This window comes from Lissotriton vulgaris, chromosome 12 (genome assembly GCF_964263255.1).
Source record: "Lissotriton vulgaris chromosome 12, aLisVul1.2, whole genome shotgun sequence".
Taxonomy (NCBI): domain Eukaryota; kingdom Metazoa; phylum Chordata; class Amphibia; order Caudata; family Salamandridae; genus Lissotriton; species Lissotriton vulgaris.
Genome location: NC_141700.1, coordinates 808,396,398 through 808,415,411, shown reverse-complemented (window position 1 = coordinate 808,415,411; position 19,014 = coordinate 808,396,398). Strand labels below are relative to the sequence as shown.

Below are 19,014 nucleotides of genomic sequence, written 5' to 3'. Positions count from 1 at the left end.
ACTAATGAAATTGATGATTTTTCTTTATTAGATCGTTTCGCCTACGGCTCCACTCGCAGAATCGGATGATGAAGGACAGGATAAGTCGGGGAAGAAGGGGATATCTGCTGCCAGGTTTACGGCGGAGAGATCCGCGCATTTACGTAGTTGGGCTCGTAGAGTGAATACAAAGTTTGTTTCTCAGTCTGAACTTGTTTCTGAGAGGGGTACCTGGACAGACCAAGAGTTATTGTATTTTATGTCCACTTTGGCAGACGAAGTTGTTGCCTCATTTCGTAAAATTTCAGATACATTAGAGCCTAAGGATGTGTCAGTTCATCGTGAGAATTTAGAAAGTGGTGTATTTGTTCTTGCAGATGTCGATGTCTTTTACAATCAACTGATCAAGCTACGGGATGAGACTAGCAGATTGCGAGACGAGCGGAAAAAGATTAAGGAGTCCGGGCTGGAATCCGACGGGCAGTCTATGGAGTGTTCTCTCCGGGGTTCAGATAAGAGTTCTGCAATGCATGTTATGCCTATGCGTGAAGCTGCACCTTTGTATGTTCCACCGAAGGGGGAAGGTACAGATGATGATAGAAGGTCGAAGGATGCGAAGGGGTATTTTGTATATAATTGGGTGTATACGCCTTGGAATAGAGCGGATGTTATGGCGTTGAAAAATTCTTTACCTGACCTTCGTAAAAATCCGGCAGCATTCTATGAAGGGGTGGAAGGGGCTATTTCATCTTGTGTGATGACTCTGGTCGATATAGATTTGTTTTTTGGGTTAATACTTCCGCCTGACATGTGGAGACAAATTCGTAAAAATAATGATGAGACAATATTAGGGGGAACATGGAAGGAGATAAATCAAGCAGACTTAGAGAGGAAACCGGCATGCAAGCCTTGCCAGCTGATCTTAGATCCTCCAACGGCTATTCTGATTAAATTAAAAACGCTCGTACCTTCTAAAAAGATAGATTGGACCATGTTAGCTTCGTGTAAACAAAAGCCAGATGAAACGGTCTCAGACTTTTTTACACGCTTCGAAGAGGCGTTTCACGATTACAGTGGTCAATCTTTAACAGATGATACAGGTCGGCATTTGTTTGTAGATAAGTATGTGGCTAATCTCCTGCCGGAGATTGCTAAATGATTGAAGTCGAGTGAAAGTTCCTGGGCCACGGCGACCCCGCGTCTTTGTTGACTATGGCTCAGTATTACGAGCGGCAGGAATTAGAAGCTAAAGAAAGTGTTGATAAAAAGGCGAAAGAATTGAAAACGAAGGTGATGTTGGCACAGGTTCGTGGAACACAGGGTAGAGGGAACGACAGGGGTAGACGAGGTGGAGGAAATACGTCGTATGGTCGTACGGATATTGCGGAGGATCAATGTGCTTATTGTAAGGAGTTTGGTCATTGGGCTGAGGATTGTCCGGTACTACGAGAGCAACATAGTCAGCGTGGTCGAGGAGGTGGTAGGTCGCGGGGCGGTTATGCGGGGGCGAGAGGTGGCGGAGGTGATCGTGGAAGGGCTGAGCAAGGGGGCCGTGGCCAGGATGAACGAAATACTTTTGATAGACGGAATCAATATCAGATTTCAGAGGGTGAGAATGTGGAGCACCAGGATTATGTGCATGCGTAGGATTGCGTAGGATGGGGTGCGGAACCAATTGAAGTGCCGGTAGATCAGGAGGGTCCGTATGTAACAGCGGGCATTTTGGGTTCTACTGATCAATTCCTAGTAGACACCGGAGCTACTCGTAGCGCATTGTCAAAGAAGTTGGTTCCGAGGGCTCCCCTGTCCGGCAAAATGATAACATGCATAGGGTTCGATGGCACACCCTCCCCTAGCCCTTTGTCTAAACCCCTTGCACTCTGTCTTGATCAATTTTTTAGTTTTGGCCAATTTTTGTTATCTCCCTATACCCCAGATAATATCTTGGGCCTTGATTTGCTTAAATATTTTTGAGCAACGATACGGTGCGCTCCTGAAGGAGTACGGGTTATCCTGAATGACAATTATCCCGATCCGAATAGGTTCTATACCATATCGGAAATTCCCGCTTTGGCCTCCCTCCCGCACACGTTATGGGCGATCTCAGATACGGATGTGGGGGAGATGCGTATTCCACCTATTCATATTACTGTTAAGGAGGGGGCCTCTTTGCCACGAGTGCCACAGTATAAGATTTCGAAGGAAGGTGAAATTGCCCTGACTCACATTGTTCAAGACTTGATTGCTGCTGGGGTGGTGGAGGAGGTTTCTTATAATGTCTGTAACAGCCCTATTCTCCCGATTCTTAAAAGAGATACTGATGACAAAGTCTATCGCTTTATTATTGACTTGAGAGAGATCAACAAAATTGTCATTCCCCAATATCCGGTGGTGTCCGATATTACGACCTTGCTCACACTGGTACCACCAACAGCCACGACCTTTAGTGTAATTGATTTGAAAAACGCGTTCTTTTCCATCCCTGTCCATCCTGATAGCAGATATTTGTTTGGCTTCACGTTAAATAATAAATCGTATAGATTTTGTCGTGTTCCTCAGGGTTACACTGAGAGCCCGAGTATCTACAGCCAGGCTCTGAAAAGACAGCTTGATTCCTTTGAGTTGCAGTCGGGGGTTGTCCTTATTCAATATGTGGATGACCTTCTGCTGGCTGCAGATTCTTACACACAATGTGAGGAGAGTACGATTGCGCTGCTTTCCTTTTTGGCACAGAATAATCACAAGGTTTCTAAGAAAAAGCTACAATACTGTAGACCCAAGGTGACCTACCTCGGTCATATTTTGTCTAAGGAGGGGCGTGCATTAACATCAGATCGAATTCAGGCGATTTTAGATACACCAGTCCCCCGCACACAGAGAGATGTACGCGCCTTTATAGGGTTAACGTCCTTTTGTAGGCAGTGGATCATGGGGTTTTCGCACATTATAAAACCCTTGTTAGCATTACTGTCCAAAGCCACGCCAATGCCCCTTGAATGGACAGATGAATGTCAAAATGCTTTTGAACAGTTGAGACAAGCCCTTTGCTCTGCCTCCGTATTAGGTACACCAGATTACACGAAGATTTTCACATTGTATGTACACGAGAAAGATGGGTGCGCGTTATCAGTGTTAGTGCAGACACACGGGGACAAGCAGAGGCCATGTGCATACTTCTCAGCCATCTTGGATCCTGTAGCACGAGGGTTACCTGGGTGTTTCAGAGCAGTCGCAGCAACAGCAGTAGCGATACGGCAGAGTGAGGGAATAGTGCTATCGCACAAATTGTTGGTGTTAGTTCCTCACGCAGTAGATGCCCTGCTAAACCAAACAAAGACCCAATATCTCACGAGTGCACGGTTAACAGGATACGAGCTTACTCTGTTGGCGCCACATATTACACTAAAAAGATGTGCTACTCTGAACCCTGCCACTTTATTGCCCTATCCGGTCGAGGAGGGTCAGGAAGAAAAACATCATGACTGTGTTTTCCTGACCGAGGAACAGACAAAGGGTCGTGTTGACCTACAGGATATGCCACTTCCAGATGTGGATGGGGAACTGTGGGTTGATGGATCATGTTTGAGGCTGCCAGATGGCACAACTTCCGCAGCCTATGCAATAACGACACTTAAGACAGTGGTGGAAACAGCTAGAATACCACAGAAATCGGCTCAAGCAGCGGAGCTGATAGCCCTGACAAGAGCCTGCGAATTGAGTGCTGGCCTATGTGTGAACATATACACAGACAGCCGGTACGCCTTCGGGGTAGCACATGACTTCGGTCTACTCTGGAGAGAGCGTGGGTTTTTAACTTCTCATGGAGTACACATTAAGCACGGAGAGTTGGTGCGTGATCTCCTCAACGCGTTGCTTTGCCCAAAGAAAGTGGCGATAATTAAATGTAGCGCCCATAAAAAGTTCACTGATGAAATAGGTCAGGGAAATGCCTTTGCGGACAGCATAGCGAGACAAACGGCTATGTCCCAAACTGACTCCCCCATGTACGTGACAAAATCCCAAGCAGAGCGATGGAATGATGCTAGAGCGGAAATATTAGACATTCAGAAATCAGCTACTGAATCAGAACTCGCATCATGGGCAACTGATGGGGTGCTAGAAGATGAAGGGTGTTGGAGAAGCAAGGACATGGAGAAATGGAAATTGCCTGCAGCTTACTTGCAAGCGATGGTCCAGATGACACATGGGTTAGCGCACGTGGGGGCTCTTGCAATTACTCGATTGTTAACGAGAGTTTGGGAGCATCCCGAGATTGCTAATACTGCTAAGAGAGTAGTGCAGACCTGTCTGATATGTTTGCAGCACAATCCTGGAAAGGGGACCCATACTCCGAAAGGAGGGTTCGTTCCACCTTCTGCGCCATTCGAGGTACTCCAAATGGATTATATTCAGCTTGAGCGCTGCAATAACCTGAAGTATGTCTTAGTGGTGGTATGTGCTTTTAGCAAATGGGTTGAGGCCTTCCCCACGAAAGATAATACAGCACTGACAACAGCTAAGGTGTTGCTCAAGGAGTATTTCCCTCGATTTGGAATCTGCAAATTTTTGTGGAGCGACAATGGGCCTCATTTTGTCGGGAAAATCGTGGAATACGTGCTGAAGGGGTTAGGGATCCAGCAGAAGTTTCATGCTGTGTTCCACCCTCAGTCGGCAGGTCTTGTTGAGCGGTATAATGCCACGTTGAAACTAAAATTGGCTAAGATCGTGGCGTCCACGTCATTGAAATGGCCGGATGCCTTGCCGCTAGCGTTACTCTCTCTTAGATCGGTGCCCCACTCACGAACAGGCCTCACACCATATGAAGTGGTGTTTGGAAGGCCTATGAATATCTGGGGGGTGCCCAAGCCGAGATTGATACATGATGTGCCTTGTATAATGATGAACGATTATTTGGCACGATTAACAAATGATTTGCTTTCTATTCATCAACAGGTTCGAGAAGCGCTCCCTGACAACTCTACTGGAGAGGGCCATGATCTTCACCCTGGTGGTCATGTAATGATCAGGTCGTTTGAGAGGACGAATAGCTTGCAACCGAGGTGGCGAGGCCCCGAGCAGGTCCTCCTGGCTACTCGAACGGCTGTACGAGTGACCAACAGGAAGCGGTGGATACACTCATCCCACTGCCGTCGTGTCTCTCCTGATCTGGTGAATCCTGCGGTGTTGACCGACTACAAAGAGATTCTGGATAAAGAAAAGAGCCCAGCGGTGACATCGGCCGAAGCTGAGGGAGCCTTCCCGGACCACACTGTTTCTGGACGAGAGCGCTACAATCTACGGCCACGATAAGAAGAATTTTTTTTGAGTTGTTTTTGAAACTGGTTGGTTACCGCTCCAGGTTTGTGAAACGGAAACCGGGAATTCCAAGGGGGGGGGATCAGTTCTGCCAAGTGTAGTGACACCCGTCTTGGCCCGGAGAAGAAAACAACGGCTACCTCGGAGTTCAGCACCGTATTTTTCTTTTTTAGGTATAATACACACATATGTACATTTGAGACTTGTGAACTTGTGGACTTTTTGAACATTCAAGACTTTGAACTATAATTGAACTATGGCATCGTCTGCATCACGGGATAAGCGAATACTGGGTGCCGTCCTTTTTGTCCTAACGATTGTGGTGATAGCAGTAATAGCCTGGGTAGTTGAACTTGTGGTGCCTGCACGTAAACATTTGCTGCCGACTACCCCGGCTCCGCCTGAACATTTTCACTTCACCTTGCCTTACCATGAAGAACGGCACCGACAGACTTATTTGAACAATAGTTTTATTCAGATCCTACATCATACGCACAATATGACAAATACATCTAACTGTTGGGTGTGTGGGATGATGCCTGGGCACCAGAAGAAAGGGGGTACTCCACTCATTCCTCTCCCGTTTTCACATAATGGATCCTGCAATCCCTGGTACACTCTGCTCTTTACTTTGAGATGGCCAACAAAAGGGGGGGTGCTTTTCCGTTTAAATAAAGTATGTTACCATGACCAAGATGGGTATCCGCGAGCTGAGGGTACTCGATTTGAATGGGAGGAGTACCGCCCCGATAATGTATCTGCCCCCCGAGTTTACAGCAATCAACGGAATATCAATGTATCGAGTGCACATGCCATTAACGTTATTGCCACTAAAGCTGATCTGTGTATACGCAATAAAGGTACTATTTCTGTTGGGAGAAGCGAATGCAACACCACACTCACATTTGACAGTCCTAATGGTATATCGTTTGTAACATCCCGCAATACTTACTTTATCTGTGGAACGAAGGGTTATCATCAGCTTCCATTAGGATGGTCAGGCACTTGTTATGTATCTTTCGTATTGCCCCCTGTATTCATTGCCCCACCAATGTATCATAATGACTATACTCTGTATCACGACTTTGTTTTGAATCGAGCTAAACGTGCTGTTGTGTTGAATGACATTGACCAGACAGATACTACTTTACAGCAGTACGTGGATTTTAATCTTGGACTGTTTTCCTTTGTGGGGGCTGCTCTGAATAGCAGAAAGATACGACGATTGACCCGTGTTGTTGAAGCTGTAGCCAATGATACTGCCATGGCATTGGGAAATATAACAGAAGAACTGTAAATTTCTAGGATTGTTACGCTTCAGAACCGAATGGTTCTTGATGTAGTTCTAGCCGACCGTGGGGGGGCATGTAGAATTATCGGAAGTAGCTGTTGCATATATGTACCTGACAATTCACCATCTGTTTATGATGCTATTACCAAGCTGCATAAGATCGCTGCCGAAATACATCCGGACAATGGCACTTGGACTCTTTCAGGGTGGTTCTGGTCAATGCTCTCTACTTGGGGATGGAAGCTTTTGACTATTTTATGTGTTATTGTGGGGATATTGTTTGGTGTATGCCTATGCATTCAATGTGGTCCAGCTTTGTGTTCTATGTGCCTAACGGCTTGTATACCATCAAGACGAACTCTTGCTCATGACAAAATGATGCTTCACAAAGAAGTAACCCAAATAATGTTAATTGATATCGAAGATGAACACTCAGATTATGTTCACTATGAGGTAGCTTCAGCTGAACGCTAAAAGGGTCGTCTGTCGTAATCGGACAATGGCCGAGTTAGCGCTTAGCTGTAGCTACACGTTTTCTGTTATATTGGCCATACTCGAAAACGCCATTTTGTATGTTACGACGGCCATCTTAGATCATGAGCGGCCTCGTGGCCAGCGTAATGTTAAAACACAAGAAAGTCCCTAGTTGTCAGGAAATACCCTCTGTCACAGCCCCTTGTTCCCAAAGGACCTAGCGTGGCTGCAACACAATTATTGTGTTACGCCTGGTTAAATAACTATATGAGAAACAGTTTTAACTACTCGAGGTCAACTAAACATCATAAACTAAAAATAAACATAAAACACATATAATTCCTGTGGCATTCAAGAAAGGAATCTAACTGTAAATGGGTAAATTAAAAACAATCATTTATTAAAATTTCATCACATTACAGTACATCACAAATTGCATCATTGTACAAAAACATTACGATAAAAACCAAAGAGTCGACGCAGCGTTTCGGTGTCTTGACCAGTGTGTCACACCTTCTTCAGGACAGGTTTTTAAAATCACTAAAAAGAGAATGCCACAATTATACACAGTTTATAACAAGACCTCGAGCTATGCCTATACATATTGTTCACCTAATTTAAAATACATTACACATTTATTAAAAAACAAGTCATAACGGCACCAACTTTCCTATACTCGTTCATTACAGTTGTTCATAAATTAACTCTAGGTTTACACATACAGGGAATAATTTTCTTAAAAATTATTATGCCATTCCCTTTCGGATTTGACCTGGTGTCCAAGGATCTTTTGTTTTCTTGTTTGCATGGCATTTCTTGTGTTTTAACATTACTCTACCCTGTCCCATATTGACATATAGGGGATCTCCCTCTTTTTTCTTGTACTCGTGGCCAGCGTACCCTTTAGTCCGTTGTCCGTACCACTGACCACTTGAGTTTGCCCAGCAACAGGCTATTTTTAGTAATGGTCAAGCCTGTACATGCGCAGTCCCCTCTGACCAGTCACCCCTCAGGAATGTGTCTCAAACTGACCAGTGGGTTTGAAGCCCTCCAATGAGCTGGCAGTGTTCCAAAACATGACCATATATGTACAGAATGTTCTGTAACTGTGTGCCGCCCGTTCGTTTTATTACCTGTAACAACGTATAAAAGAGGGGGTCACACCGATGTTCGGTGTGATACTTCTTGCATTACCGAAGGGTGCTGTAGGAATGTACCACCACCCCATGGGGTCTTAATAAACTTGTTCTTTTGAATTTCAGTTTCCGTGCCAACAGTCCTTCCAATGTAAGTGGGTTGTCTTTGGAGCATGTAGGCCTTGGGAACCCGATACTACACGTGGCGCAATCAAAGCACACAACCATGCAAACTGAGGCAAGTATGCTCTCCAGTGTCTTATAGACTCTTCTCTGCACCTCAGATTACCTTAGCCCTAGTCATCATTTCATAACCAGGTCTAATCTACACACAAGGTGATATTGAAGTGTCTGTCAAATCAATCCGAACCTCTTCCACAAGGTTGATCCCCTCCTGTCATGCTGCATTCACATACAAGGGAATCCCCACTGCACAGCAAACACCCATTCCCTATGACAAAAACAACGAAAACCCACAAACTTGAGGGGCGTACAAAACATGTTGCACTATTTAGTCTGTGTATAAGAATAGATCAGATTGTATTCATTTTTGTTGGAAGATGCCTGATGCTTGACCCGCTACCAGATATTTAAGAGTATGCAAAACATGTACAGCTCAAATCAGCCATTCCTAGGGATTTAAACCCAATGATGTCTGTTCTTAGGACAACGTTATACTGAAATGTCAGACAACAGAGTGACTTCACATACTGTGGACAGCTTGAAAAGCATCCTCAAGCAGTCATGCATGTTCATTTCACATACCAAATCAGATAAATATCAGAATCAAAAAAAGCAAATGATCTCAGTGCTCCTTTGCAAAACAAATTCCCATTCCAATTATAAGATGTATACCTTGATTGATCCCCGAGGGTCCGATTAGGGTCCCTTGGAAGGCTTAATGGGAAGTCTTAAAGTCTTCTGCCCAGAGGGTAAACCTCATAAAATCCAGGCAACAGGACACTGAGTCATTCCTCTTTCTGGAATCACTCCGCACAGTGAGTATTTACAGCTACTGCACACAAGGTTTGTTTCAAGTCAAGTTTCATATTAAGATGTGATGGTTTGTGTTAGTATGGGATTTAGAGTGCAACTGAAATCACCTAGGTGCAAACATTTGTCTCAACTTTGCATTGGGTTATATCTGTACCACTTCATGGGAAATAGAGATGCACATATGTATTAAAGGTTTGTTCAGGTACAAAGAAATAGAAATTGATGCAAATCCTTGCAGCAGTATCTACTATCCAGCACAAAAGGTGTTTTGTAAAGGAAAGGTGTTTTTTGACATTGCAAAACACTTTTGCTGTACTCTGGATCAATTTACGTTAAGCGGGCATTACTAGAGCAGCACTGGGGTGGATGAGTGCAAATACCCAAAGGTTCTGACAAAAAGTCCAATCTACTAAAATGCCTAGACTGGCCTTTACTTAAAAAATGAACACCATCTTGAAATAATCGTTAACACTGGGGAATGTGTTTATTTCACAAAACTAACTAGAATTGCATGTCTTCTGCAGTGCACAGTACACATGCAGAGCCTGGGATCCTTCTGAATGTGTGCAGGAAGGGTATGCTAGACAGCACACATGCAGTGTGTGGGATCCTTTGGAATGTATGTGGGATGGGTATGATAGACTGCACAGGACAGGACACACACTCATCTATGTGCAATGCAGTGTTGGAAAATTTCTATCTGCACTACGATATTCACATCTGGCCAGTCACAGCAACAACAAACGACATAATTAGCGTCCACTGTATCCAAAGTTAAGAAATCTGTTATGTAAATAAGCTATTGTAGGGACAGGGAGTCCAGGGATGCTGAGAGTAGGTGGGCTTTAAATGTGAAGGGGAAAACAAATGGTAGTACCGCCTGTGCTTATGGAGGGGGATGGGACTTTGATTGGAGGTCAAGGAGAGGTTGGCAAAACATGTAAATGTTTAAAGAAGGAAATTGAATGGGTGTTTCAAAGTAAAACTACAACCCAATTCAAAAGTCTAAAACATCGCCAACAGAACACATTAAATGCCATAAGTCAATCCTACAATTCACAGGAAAAGCCCAACATAAATCCAAAGTAAACTAATTTGAAGACAGAGGGCAGTCCTCATGCCCAGACAAGGGGCCATCTTTGCTCTCCTGAGTTGCAGAGAAGAAATCCTGGTAATTTTGCTTATTGCGTTCGGCCACGGTGACCTACTCAGCATTTTCCTGAGTGGGTATTGCTACTACTCTGGTCAGATTTGACATTTCCTGAGGGCAACAGGTTGGACTATCTAAAAGAGCTGGTGGCAAGGAATAGAGTGGCTTGGGGAGAAGATTGAAAGTCATCTCCCAATGATGGGCAACCTGCAGGTCCTTGAACAACTGCTCTGGTTTGGCAAACCTGTAGTCAGGGACCTTCAGGATGGTAGTTTGACTTTCCATCAACCAGTTGATCCCTCCTAAATGGCTGAAATGAAGCGTCGGGTTGGAAATGTGGGACAAAGGTAAGAGGGGCCTCAGGTGGGCCAGGGTTGAGGAGGATATATGGTATTGAGATGTGTGGACACCACTGTAACCCCTTGGCTGGATGAACTTTATTGTCCCTCTTCCTCCTGTTTAGCCGCCACCCAGAGACATTAAGAGAAGGAGTATTACTGGTACAAAGAGGTTCCGATTGATTCCATGGTACAGTGCGCACAGGGCCCATGTCTTGAGGTGTCACACTGAGGAATACAACAAGGTGGAGAGTGAAAAGCTTTGAGCCCCAATCTAGTCCTGAACTTCTGTCTTGTAAAGCAGGCTTGGTTCTGCTCCAGCAGGAACAATCCAACTCAGCCTCATCAATGAAGAACAGGCATAGGCCCAAGTCTGGGCATCCCTGTTGGGGCGATGAAATGATGAAACCATAAGAGGTGAACTGTGGCATTATTCTCCTATTTCCGGTCTCTGGGATGTCTCCCACTCCAGCATCCACTGTTTATTGTCTCACAATGTCATTCTAGCTGTGGCAATAGGATCAGTAAGCCCAGACGGCCAAGCTAGGCCCACACTGAACAGTAAATAAGCAACCCTAGATGTGTGTTGGCCTGTTGGGCCTCATCTGGAGGGTGCAGCTTGATTCCTGTGACACAATGAGCACTGGACCCTCGTCTGGGAATCATCATCAAACTTAAGGCGTTGCACTGAGGAAAAAATAGTTTTGACTGCAATACTTCAGAAAATTAGGAGCATCAACATTGTATTTATGCCTACATAATCTTATCAAATTTCTGGCAGAATGTCTTATGATTGTTAGGTCATTACACCATGACCAGATTTTGTTTGAGTGAAAATCCTGTTCCGGGAGCCTGAAACCCATTTTTATGGGTCAGGGTCCCTTCTTTCGCAGATGATGGAAAATCAGTCTGTCTCAGCAGAAGTCCAATAATTGGCTGTGCCTCCAGCTGTGCATCAAATGCACACATGTGGCCTCAGAGTTTGTCAGCCAACTTGTGGCATATTCCTTCATCAGACAAAGATTCACAATTTATTTGAAAATGGGCCAGCATTTTTGATGATAAATATTTACCAAGTTTATCAGGTTAAAGAGGACAAAGATTTACTGAAGGGCATCATGCATTTTGGGGTGTAGCCCTTCCTCAGGGAGCTCTCATAAACCTGTTAATTATGTGTGCCTGACCAGATGTGAGTGTGGGCACCAAAAGGCACCTCCCACCAGTTGTCATATGGGTCCCTGTATCATCTTCAGATGCTGCTCTGGCGCATACAAGGCCCTGCTTCTGCGTTATTACCTGAATCTCATTTTTATTTGTATATGCACAAGTCTGAGGTGACTTCTTCTGCACAAGCGTTATACTAAGAATATTCCCTTGTTAAATGCTCACAAATGGATGCCTAAGTCTGGATTCAGCATGTCACAATTGAGGGTTGTGGTGGGCCTATGTCATCATATGGCATTTAACACCTTCCCGCAAAACAATGCATAACATTCACTCATGGTTTCAGTGTAAGATGAAGTGCTCACTGCCATGCTGCTGCTCCAGCGGGCCATGGAGGTCCAACCTGACCTTTGTCTTTACTCCCCATCAGCCCTGGGGTTTGCTAGGAATGATGCTTCTAGTGGGGTTGTTAGGACCTTCCCAGGATGTTCTTGACTTTTATCCTGGAAGCTCTCATAGTGCTTTCCCACTTCTCTTTCTCTTCAGTTTGCAATCCCTATTGCAGAATACCTCCTGGTGGCCTCTACCCCTGACAACCAGGAGTACATTGTGGGCATGCTGGTGGTGGTACTCCATCCGAAGTAAATTCACAAGAAATCCTTCAAACTATGTCCACTTTTTCCTGCACCATGATGGCCACCCTGTTTGTCCTCTCCTCTGCCATGATTGGCTGATTTTGCTTCTCATCTATATTATGACTGGGTATGTGTGACTGGCTGATACCTCTGCCCCTCCTGCTTCAACATAAACTGCATAGATCATGGAAAACAGCAAAAAAGAAGGAGACAGAAACGTGAGAATATACAATACCAGGCCCTGATTCATGAATTTACTTCACTCACCCACCAATTCGTCGCTTTCTTCCCTGATTGTGTTTCTAAGTATATTCATGTGCAGTAGATGTCATAATCAGCAAACCAATGCAGAGTAAGTTTTACTCATATATAAAAACTAAGGATTTGTAAGTGTTACATCAGAGTTCAATCAATCAAACAAGGGTTGGTTTAGTGCAACTATTCACCCGTGAGGGTCTCAAGGCGCTGGGTGGAGGAGGCTAGCTGATCCGTCTAAGTGCTGGGGTCATTCAAATGACTCTTAGGAATGTAAGTAAGAGGTGCTCATATATTTTTTCTGTTCATGTCTCATGTTTGTGTATTGCATCATGGTGTGACCAACAGTTGTCTCTCAGGATATTATTTGTAGATGGTGACATGGCCCCCTCTATTCATGGAGTCAAGACTTCTCTTTCCGGTGTGTTGCAATGGGCAAAAGCGCACCCCAGGTGAGGCACGTGGCTAGAATTGGACCCATATTTAACAAGGTTAGAGAGCAAAGGGATTTTATCGACTAAAGTGGACGGAAGGGTACTCCCAATCCCCTGGTTAGGTAACTATATAACAAAATTAAGGAGTACCACCAAAGACGAGGCTAGACAGCCAATATTGGTGGAATGAGACACTAGTGTGAAAGAAGAAGTCCTTCTTTGTTTTTAAGGAACCCCTCACTCACCGACCTGGTCGGTGACATGCTTCATCATCGGGGCCACCTTGACAGCCGAGGTAATTGCAACCCAAATGTGGTTACAATAAAAACTGCAAAACTGCAAAAACCCGTAGACGGGTGCGCGGAGGGGCGAATTAGGTTATTTAGCCGATTCCCAAGCAGAGAAACTAATACGTTTTGAGCTCTGTAGCCTCTCCCCTCAATCCCCGTGCAGCAAGCATTTCTCCATTGAGGAGTTTTTGCAGTTTTTATTGTAACCACATTTGGGTTGCAATTACCTTTACCCACTTAGCAATTTTGCTATTTAGGGTCCTGAAAGGGTTGCAGGTATGGCAGGGTGTTAGTGTACCCTGACCACCCAACTCCTTTTACATCTTTTTGGTCCTGAAGAAAAACCGGTAACTCCCATTTTGGTTTGAAACATGTAGACCTAACACATACCACAGATACACTAGGTCCTATTAAAGCCTTTATTGTATCAACATACACTGTTTTTAATATTGTCCAGTAGCCTTAGAATAAATAATGTTTGGATAAGTCATACCAGGACAATTTTTAACTCACTGACTTTTTTTCTTTTTTCACATTCATCACTCACATACCCGCTCCACTGTATCTCAGGTGTCGCAGCACACCTTGACGCCACTCGGCTGTCAAGGTGGCCCCGATGATGAAGCATGTCACCGACCAGGTCGGTGAGTGAGGGGTTCCTTAAAAACAAAGAAGGACTTCTTCTTTCACACTAGTGTCTCATTCCACCAATATTGGCTGTCTAGCCTCGTCTTTGGTGGTACTCCTTAATTTTGTTATATAGAATTGGACACAGACATTCAGACCTTTATCTCTGGGCACCCCAATACAATCAAACCATCTGAGGTTTTTAGTAACAATACCTGCAATGCTCTTATGTTCCCTTGCCAAGCCTTTAGTAGCAAGAATAGACCTCTTGCTTTTGAAAATGGTTTTGCTTTTACTCAAATGCAGTAACAATCCAAAAACCACCTAAATTTCCTGCCACTCATTGACTGTATGTTTGCATCTGGCCATGTACGGCAGCCCCCTGGACCTCTGTCTGCTCCCCCTGAGGCTGTCACCCCACTTACAAATTAGGTACCATCCTACACTGGAAGTAAAATGGGGTTAGAACATATGTAAAAGGGTTTTTGTTGCAGGGTTTGTGACCTCACAATCCATGTCTACACCTGGAGTAGAGCATAAAATCCAAAGAGGCTTCAGAAGTTGGATGCGCCGGCTGGGGATGGAGAGCACTGCCTGGGGATGGAGAGCACTGCCTGGGGATGGAGAGCACTGCCTGGGGATGGAGAGCAATGCATGGGGATGGAGATCACTGCTCTGAAACACCCAGAAGAACATGTCAATGCATTTTCATCCTTTTTTGTTGATATTCACAGAGCTCATCTACTATGAAACAATGGAGCATAGTAATCATACCGTGATCACAGAGTTTATCATGCTGGGGTTCTCCAAGCTTCTTCACTTCCAGACCTTGCTCTTCGCTCTCTTCCTACTCATCTACTCCATGACATTGACCGGGAACATTGGCATCATCCTTGTTGTCCTTCTGGACTCTCACCTTCACAAGCCCATGTACTTCTTTCTCTGCAATCTGTCCTTCCTGGACATCTGCTACACCTCAACCACAGTCCCCAAGATGCTGGAGCTGCTCCTGTCCCAGAGGAAGAGCATGTCGTATGCCGGCTGTGTGCTGCAGTTGTATTTCTTCTTCTCCTTTGTTGGTTCGGAGTGCATCCTGTTGGCAGCCATGTCATATGACCGGTATGTGGCAATCTGTTTGCCCCTCCGCTACCCCACCATCATGAACCAGAGGGCGTGCCTGCAGCTGGCGGCAGCGTCTTGGGGCAGTGGGCTGCTGAACTCCATCATACACACATGCTTGGCCTTCCAGTTGCCTTTTTGTGGACTTAATGAAATTGATTACTTTTTCTGCGACATCCCACCCTTGCTGTCTCTGGCGTGCGGTGACACCACGGTGAACGTGGTGATGCTACTGGTCATAGGGGTCTTCATTGCAATGACGCCCTTCATGTGCATCATTGTGTCCTACATGTACATCATCTCCTCCATCCTAAAGATACGTTCCACCAACGGGCGGTGGAAGGCCTCCTCCACCTGTGCCTCCCACATCATCGTGGTCCTCCTGTACTACGGCAGCTCCATCTTCACCTACACACAGCCCTTCTCCAGCTACTCGCTGGACAAAAACCACCTGCTTTCCATCTGTTACAGCATCATCACCCCCATGCTCAACCCCCTCATCTACACATTGAAAAACCAGGAGGTGAAGAGGGCAGCCAGGAAGGTGTTATGCAGCAAAATGACTTCCTCAACCTAGGAATTAGAAAAAACAGACAGCAAATTCCCATCAAGACTATTACATTATCACTTTGAAAAAACACTAACTTAACCAACGGAATAAGCCCAGAAAATATTTAAATAAAGCATTACTAATGCCAGAACACGGCATAAGACTCATGGAGGGGGCATTATTGGGTTATCTCAGATCTCTCGCTGAAACATGGGTTGGGCGCTTGCAGTAAAGTGATGATGATGTTTAGCAAAATGTGTCCTCTCTGGTCCATTATACCTTGTTGAGAAAATATTGTTTTAAAGGAGCCCTGATGTCAGTGTATTTGTTGTATCATTTTCTCACAGAGGCCTTGATTTTAGTATCAAATTTGTGGCACATTCTACCCTACTATTGCATTATATGGATGCTTCAGGGTTTTCCATAGTGCGCCCTAGGGCAGGATAGCCCTTATTTGCTTCAGAGTTCTGTCCTTCCCATTATCTGCCCTTATTTCACACTATACTATTCCTTTGTCAAGGGAGAGGTGTGGCGCAGCGGCCAGAGCGGCTGACTCCAGAGCACAGGGTCCCCAGCGGCAGCTCAGCACCCTGTGACTCTGAGCAATAGCTTACTTAATGTCCCCGACAACCCCCAGCGCCTTGAGACTCCTAGGGGTGAGTAGTTTACGCTTTGCAAATACCAGATTTAGATTTACATTTTTTAGCAAAACTCACTTCATTCGATTTGATCAATGCAAATCATAAAAGTACATAAAATCAAATAACTCCTTAAAAGTTAGAAAACTAAGCAGTATAATTGGAGCATCAATTCATTACATCTCAGAACCAGAATTTAAAACACCTGCTAAGAACCATGGTAGAGAAAAAGGTGCATGTGGTGTGGATGAACCCTGGGCGGGTAACTCCGCTCCGCCAACAGAGTTTGTGGAGAAGTGCCTATTCCGCGCTCGGTGCCGAATGTGGCGTAGACAAAAAAATACGCCTCAGGTGCGGAGCGGAGTTAGCCGCTCCTTCCCACCTGCCAAAGTCCTTTAAAAATTATTTTAAAAGGCACTTACCTGTTGTTTGACGCCACCCCTGCCTTCGCACTCCCCGTCCTGCTCCTCGCGTCTTTAAAAATAGAAAAAAACTAGTTGTATGTCTGACGCATGTGCGGATGCAGGGGAGGCGGCAAACAATTGGGTAATTCCTTTTTAAATCTATTTTTAAGGACTTTGGGAGGTGGGAGGGGCGTAACGGAGTGTAGCATATTTGTACAGTTTGGGGCAGATTTATGAGTTCTGGCGCATCTCTGCAAATCAGCAGGGATGCGCCAGAACTGATGCGTCACGCAATTCCCTCCTTGCGGCACCACAGATGCGCCGCATTTACAATGCGGCGCACCATGGTGCAAGGAAGGGCAGATGCGTGACGCATCTTGTGGTGTACGGGCGGCGCATTGCTGGAGTAGCGTCACAAGTGTGACGCAACTCCTGCAATGTACAGAGGCCACCCATATATAACGTGGTGCGTCACTCCTTACGCCTGCTTCAAGCAGGCGTAAGGATTTGACGCAGCAGCCTCGTAAAACTGACTCAGTGAAATCTTGTAGATTTCACTGCGTCAGTTTTACGGGGCTTTCCTACGAGGGACCTCCCACCCTGCGACAGAACGCCCACATGAAACCTGACGCAGGTTTCATGTGGCGCAGGGCTTTACAACGTGACGCATCTGCCTAGATGCGTCACGTTGTAAATAGGGCGCAGGGATGCGCCACGTTTCCGCGCCGTTGCGTCACACAACGGCGGCGTAAACGTGGCGCAAGTCCGTCATAAATCTGCCCCTTTGTTTTTAACTTTGTGGAAATACGCATAGAGGCACCACGCCTGCTACACCCTTTACTGTGGATCCGAATTCAATTCAATTCAAAATATCTTTATTCGATTGTTTCGGTCACATCATAAAAGTACAGATAAAATCATAAATACATATTATATAAAAATACAGAAATTCATTATATTCATTAAAAACAGATACAAGAGGGGAAAACAGTTACATTTATAAAGTGCAAGTTATATGTCCATACGTTTCCTAATGGTCATTACATTTCTTAAAAACAAAGTTGTTGTTGCTACAGATACATGGTTATCTAGTGCTTGAATACTGATCATCGCCACACGACAATGACGGAGACCTAATTCTCTTAATAAGGGCAATAAAATAGTTTTCCTCATTTCATCATATAATTTACAAAAAAGAAATACATGAATGGTACTCTGGGGGGAAATATTATCGCAAGGGCAGGGAGGTAGATCGTGCGTCCAGTTATTAATTATAGGAAAACTAACCAGTCTGTGGAAGATATTAAATCTAAAGCGTGTTAACAAAAAACGCTCATAGTTATTTGTTACATAGATTAAATAGGGCTGAATCTTAAAAGCTGCTAAAACCAATTGATGCTGCTGAACAGAAGGTTTTAAAACCTCCGCAGCAGTCCTATTGGAGTCCAAAAGGGCTAAACACTCTTTTTTCAAATCTTTTCGTGAAATTGCTGAAATATCTATGGGGTTCAATAAATATTCTTCTCTCCCAATATCATTTAAGAAGTTAAAAACATACTTCACCCAAGGGATTTTAGTAGCACCCTCCAATTTCAAAATATCTGTCAGGACATCTCTGTTTAAGTGTGTCGCTTCTTGGGTCCAGAGTCTATGCCATAACAAAACTGGCTCGATTTTAATAAGGTCAGTAATGTGACAAAGGCCAAGTTCTGAATGACAGTTGAAATTGGATGAGCTTTTGGGAAGTGCCAGTATATATTTTAAAAAGGAGTTTTCAGGAACCTGTATGGGCGCGGGGTTAGCAAAACCCCAGATCCCACTGCCGTATGTAGCGCCAGCTACACATTTGGCTTTATAGATTTTAGTCAATTCCACAGGGGGTATAGTTCCTAGCTTAGTGGAAAAGATTTTGAGAGCAGCGGTCGATCTTAGAAGCTCAAGCTTATTAACAGAAATAGCTTGAGACCACGTCTCGTTTTGAGCAAAAAGTATCCCAAGATAAGAGAAGTGTTTAGCAAATTCCAATTTTTGCCCTGTATGAAGATTGGTGTCTTTGGTTTATTTTGCCTGCCACAATTCATAGTGAAAGTCTTTAAGGTATTGACTTTCAGACCCAACTCTTTCATAAAGCAACAAAAGCTGTCGACCACACGCTGTAAGCCTACCCGAGTAAGTGGCATGAGTACAGCGTCGTCAGCGTACAAAAGAGCTGGTATTG

The 19,014-nt window shown here is 44.7% G+C and overlaps 1 protein-coding gene across 1 annotated transcript; it reads left to right on the top strand.

Moving 5' to 3' along the window:
* The first annotated feature begins 14,839 nt into the window (after positions 1-14,839).
* Positions 14,840-15,781, top strand: LOC147678825 (olfactory receptor 5V1-like). Its single transcript, XM_086945745.1, has one exon. It carries the CDS (start codon positions 14,840-14,842, stop codon positions 15,779-15,781), a length of 942 nt encoding a protein of 313 aa, XP_086801871.1.
* Positions 15,782-19,014: the final 3,233 nt, after the last annotated feature.

What these genes read in the sequence shown, in the direction of transcription:
- LOC147678825 (XM_086945745.1), top strand. Translation starts at nt 14,840, where the DNA reads ATGGAGCATAGTAATCATACCGTGATCACAGAGTTTATCATGCTGGGG.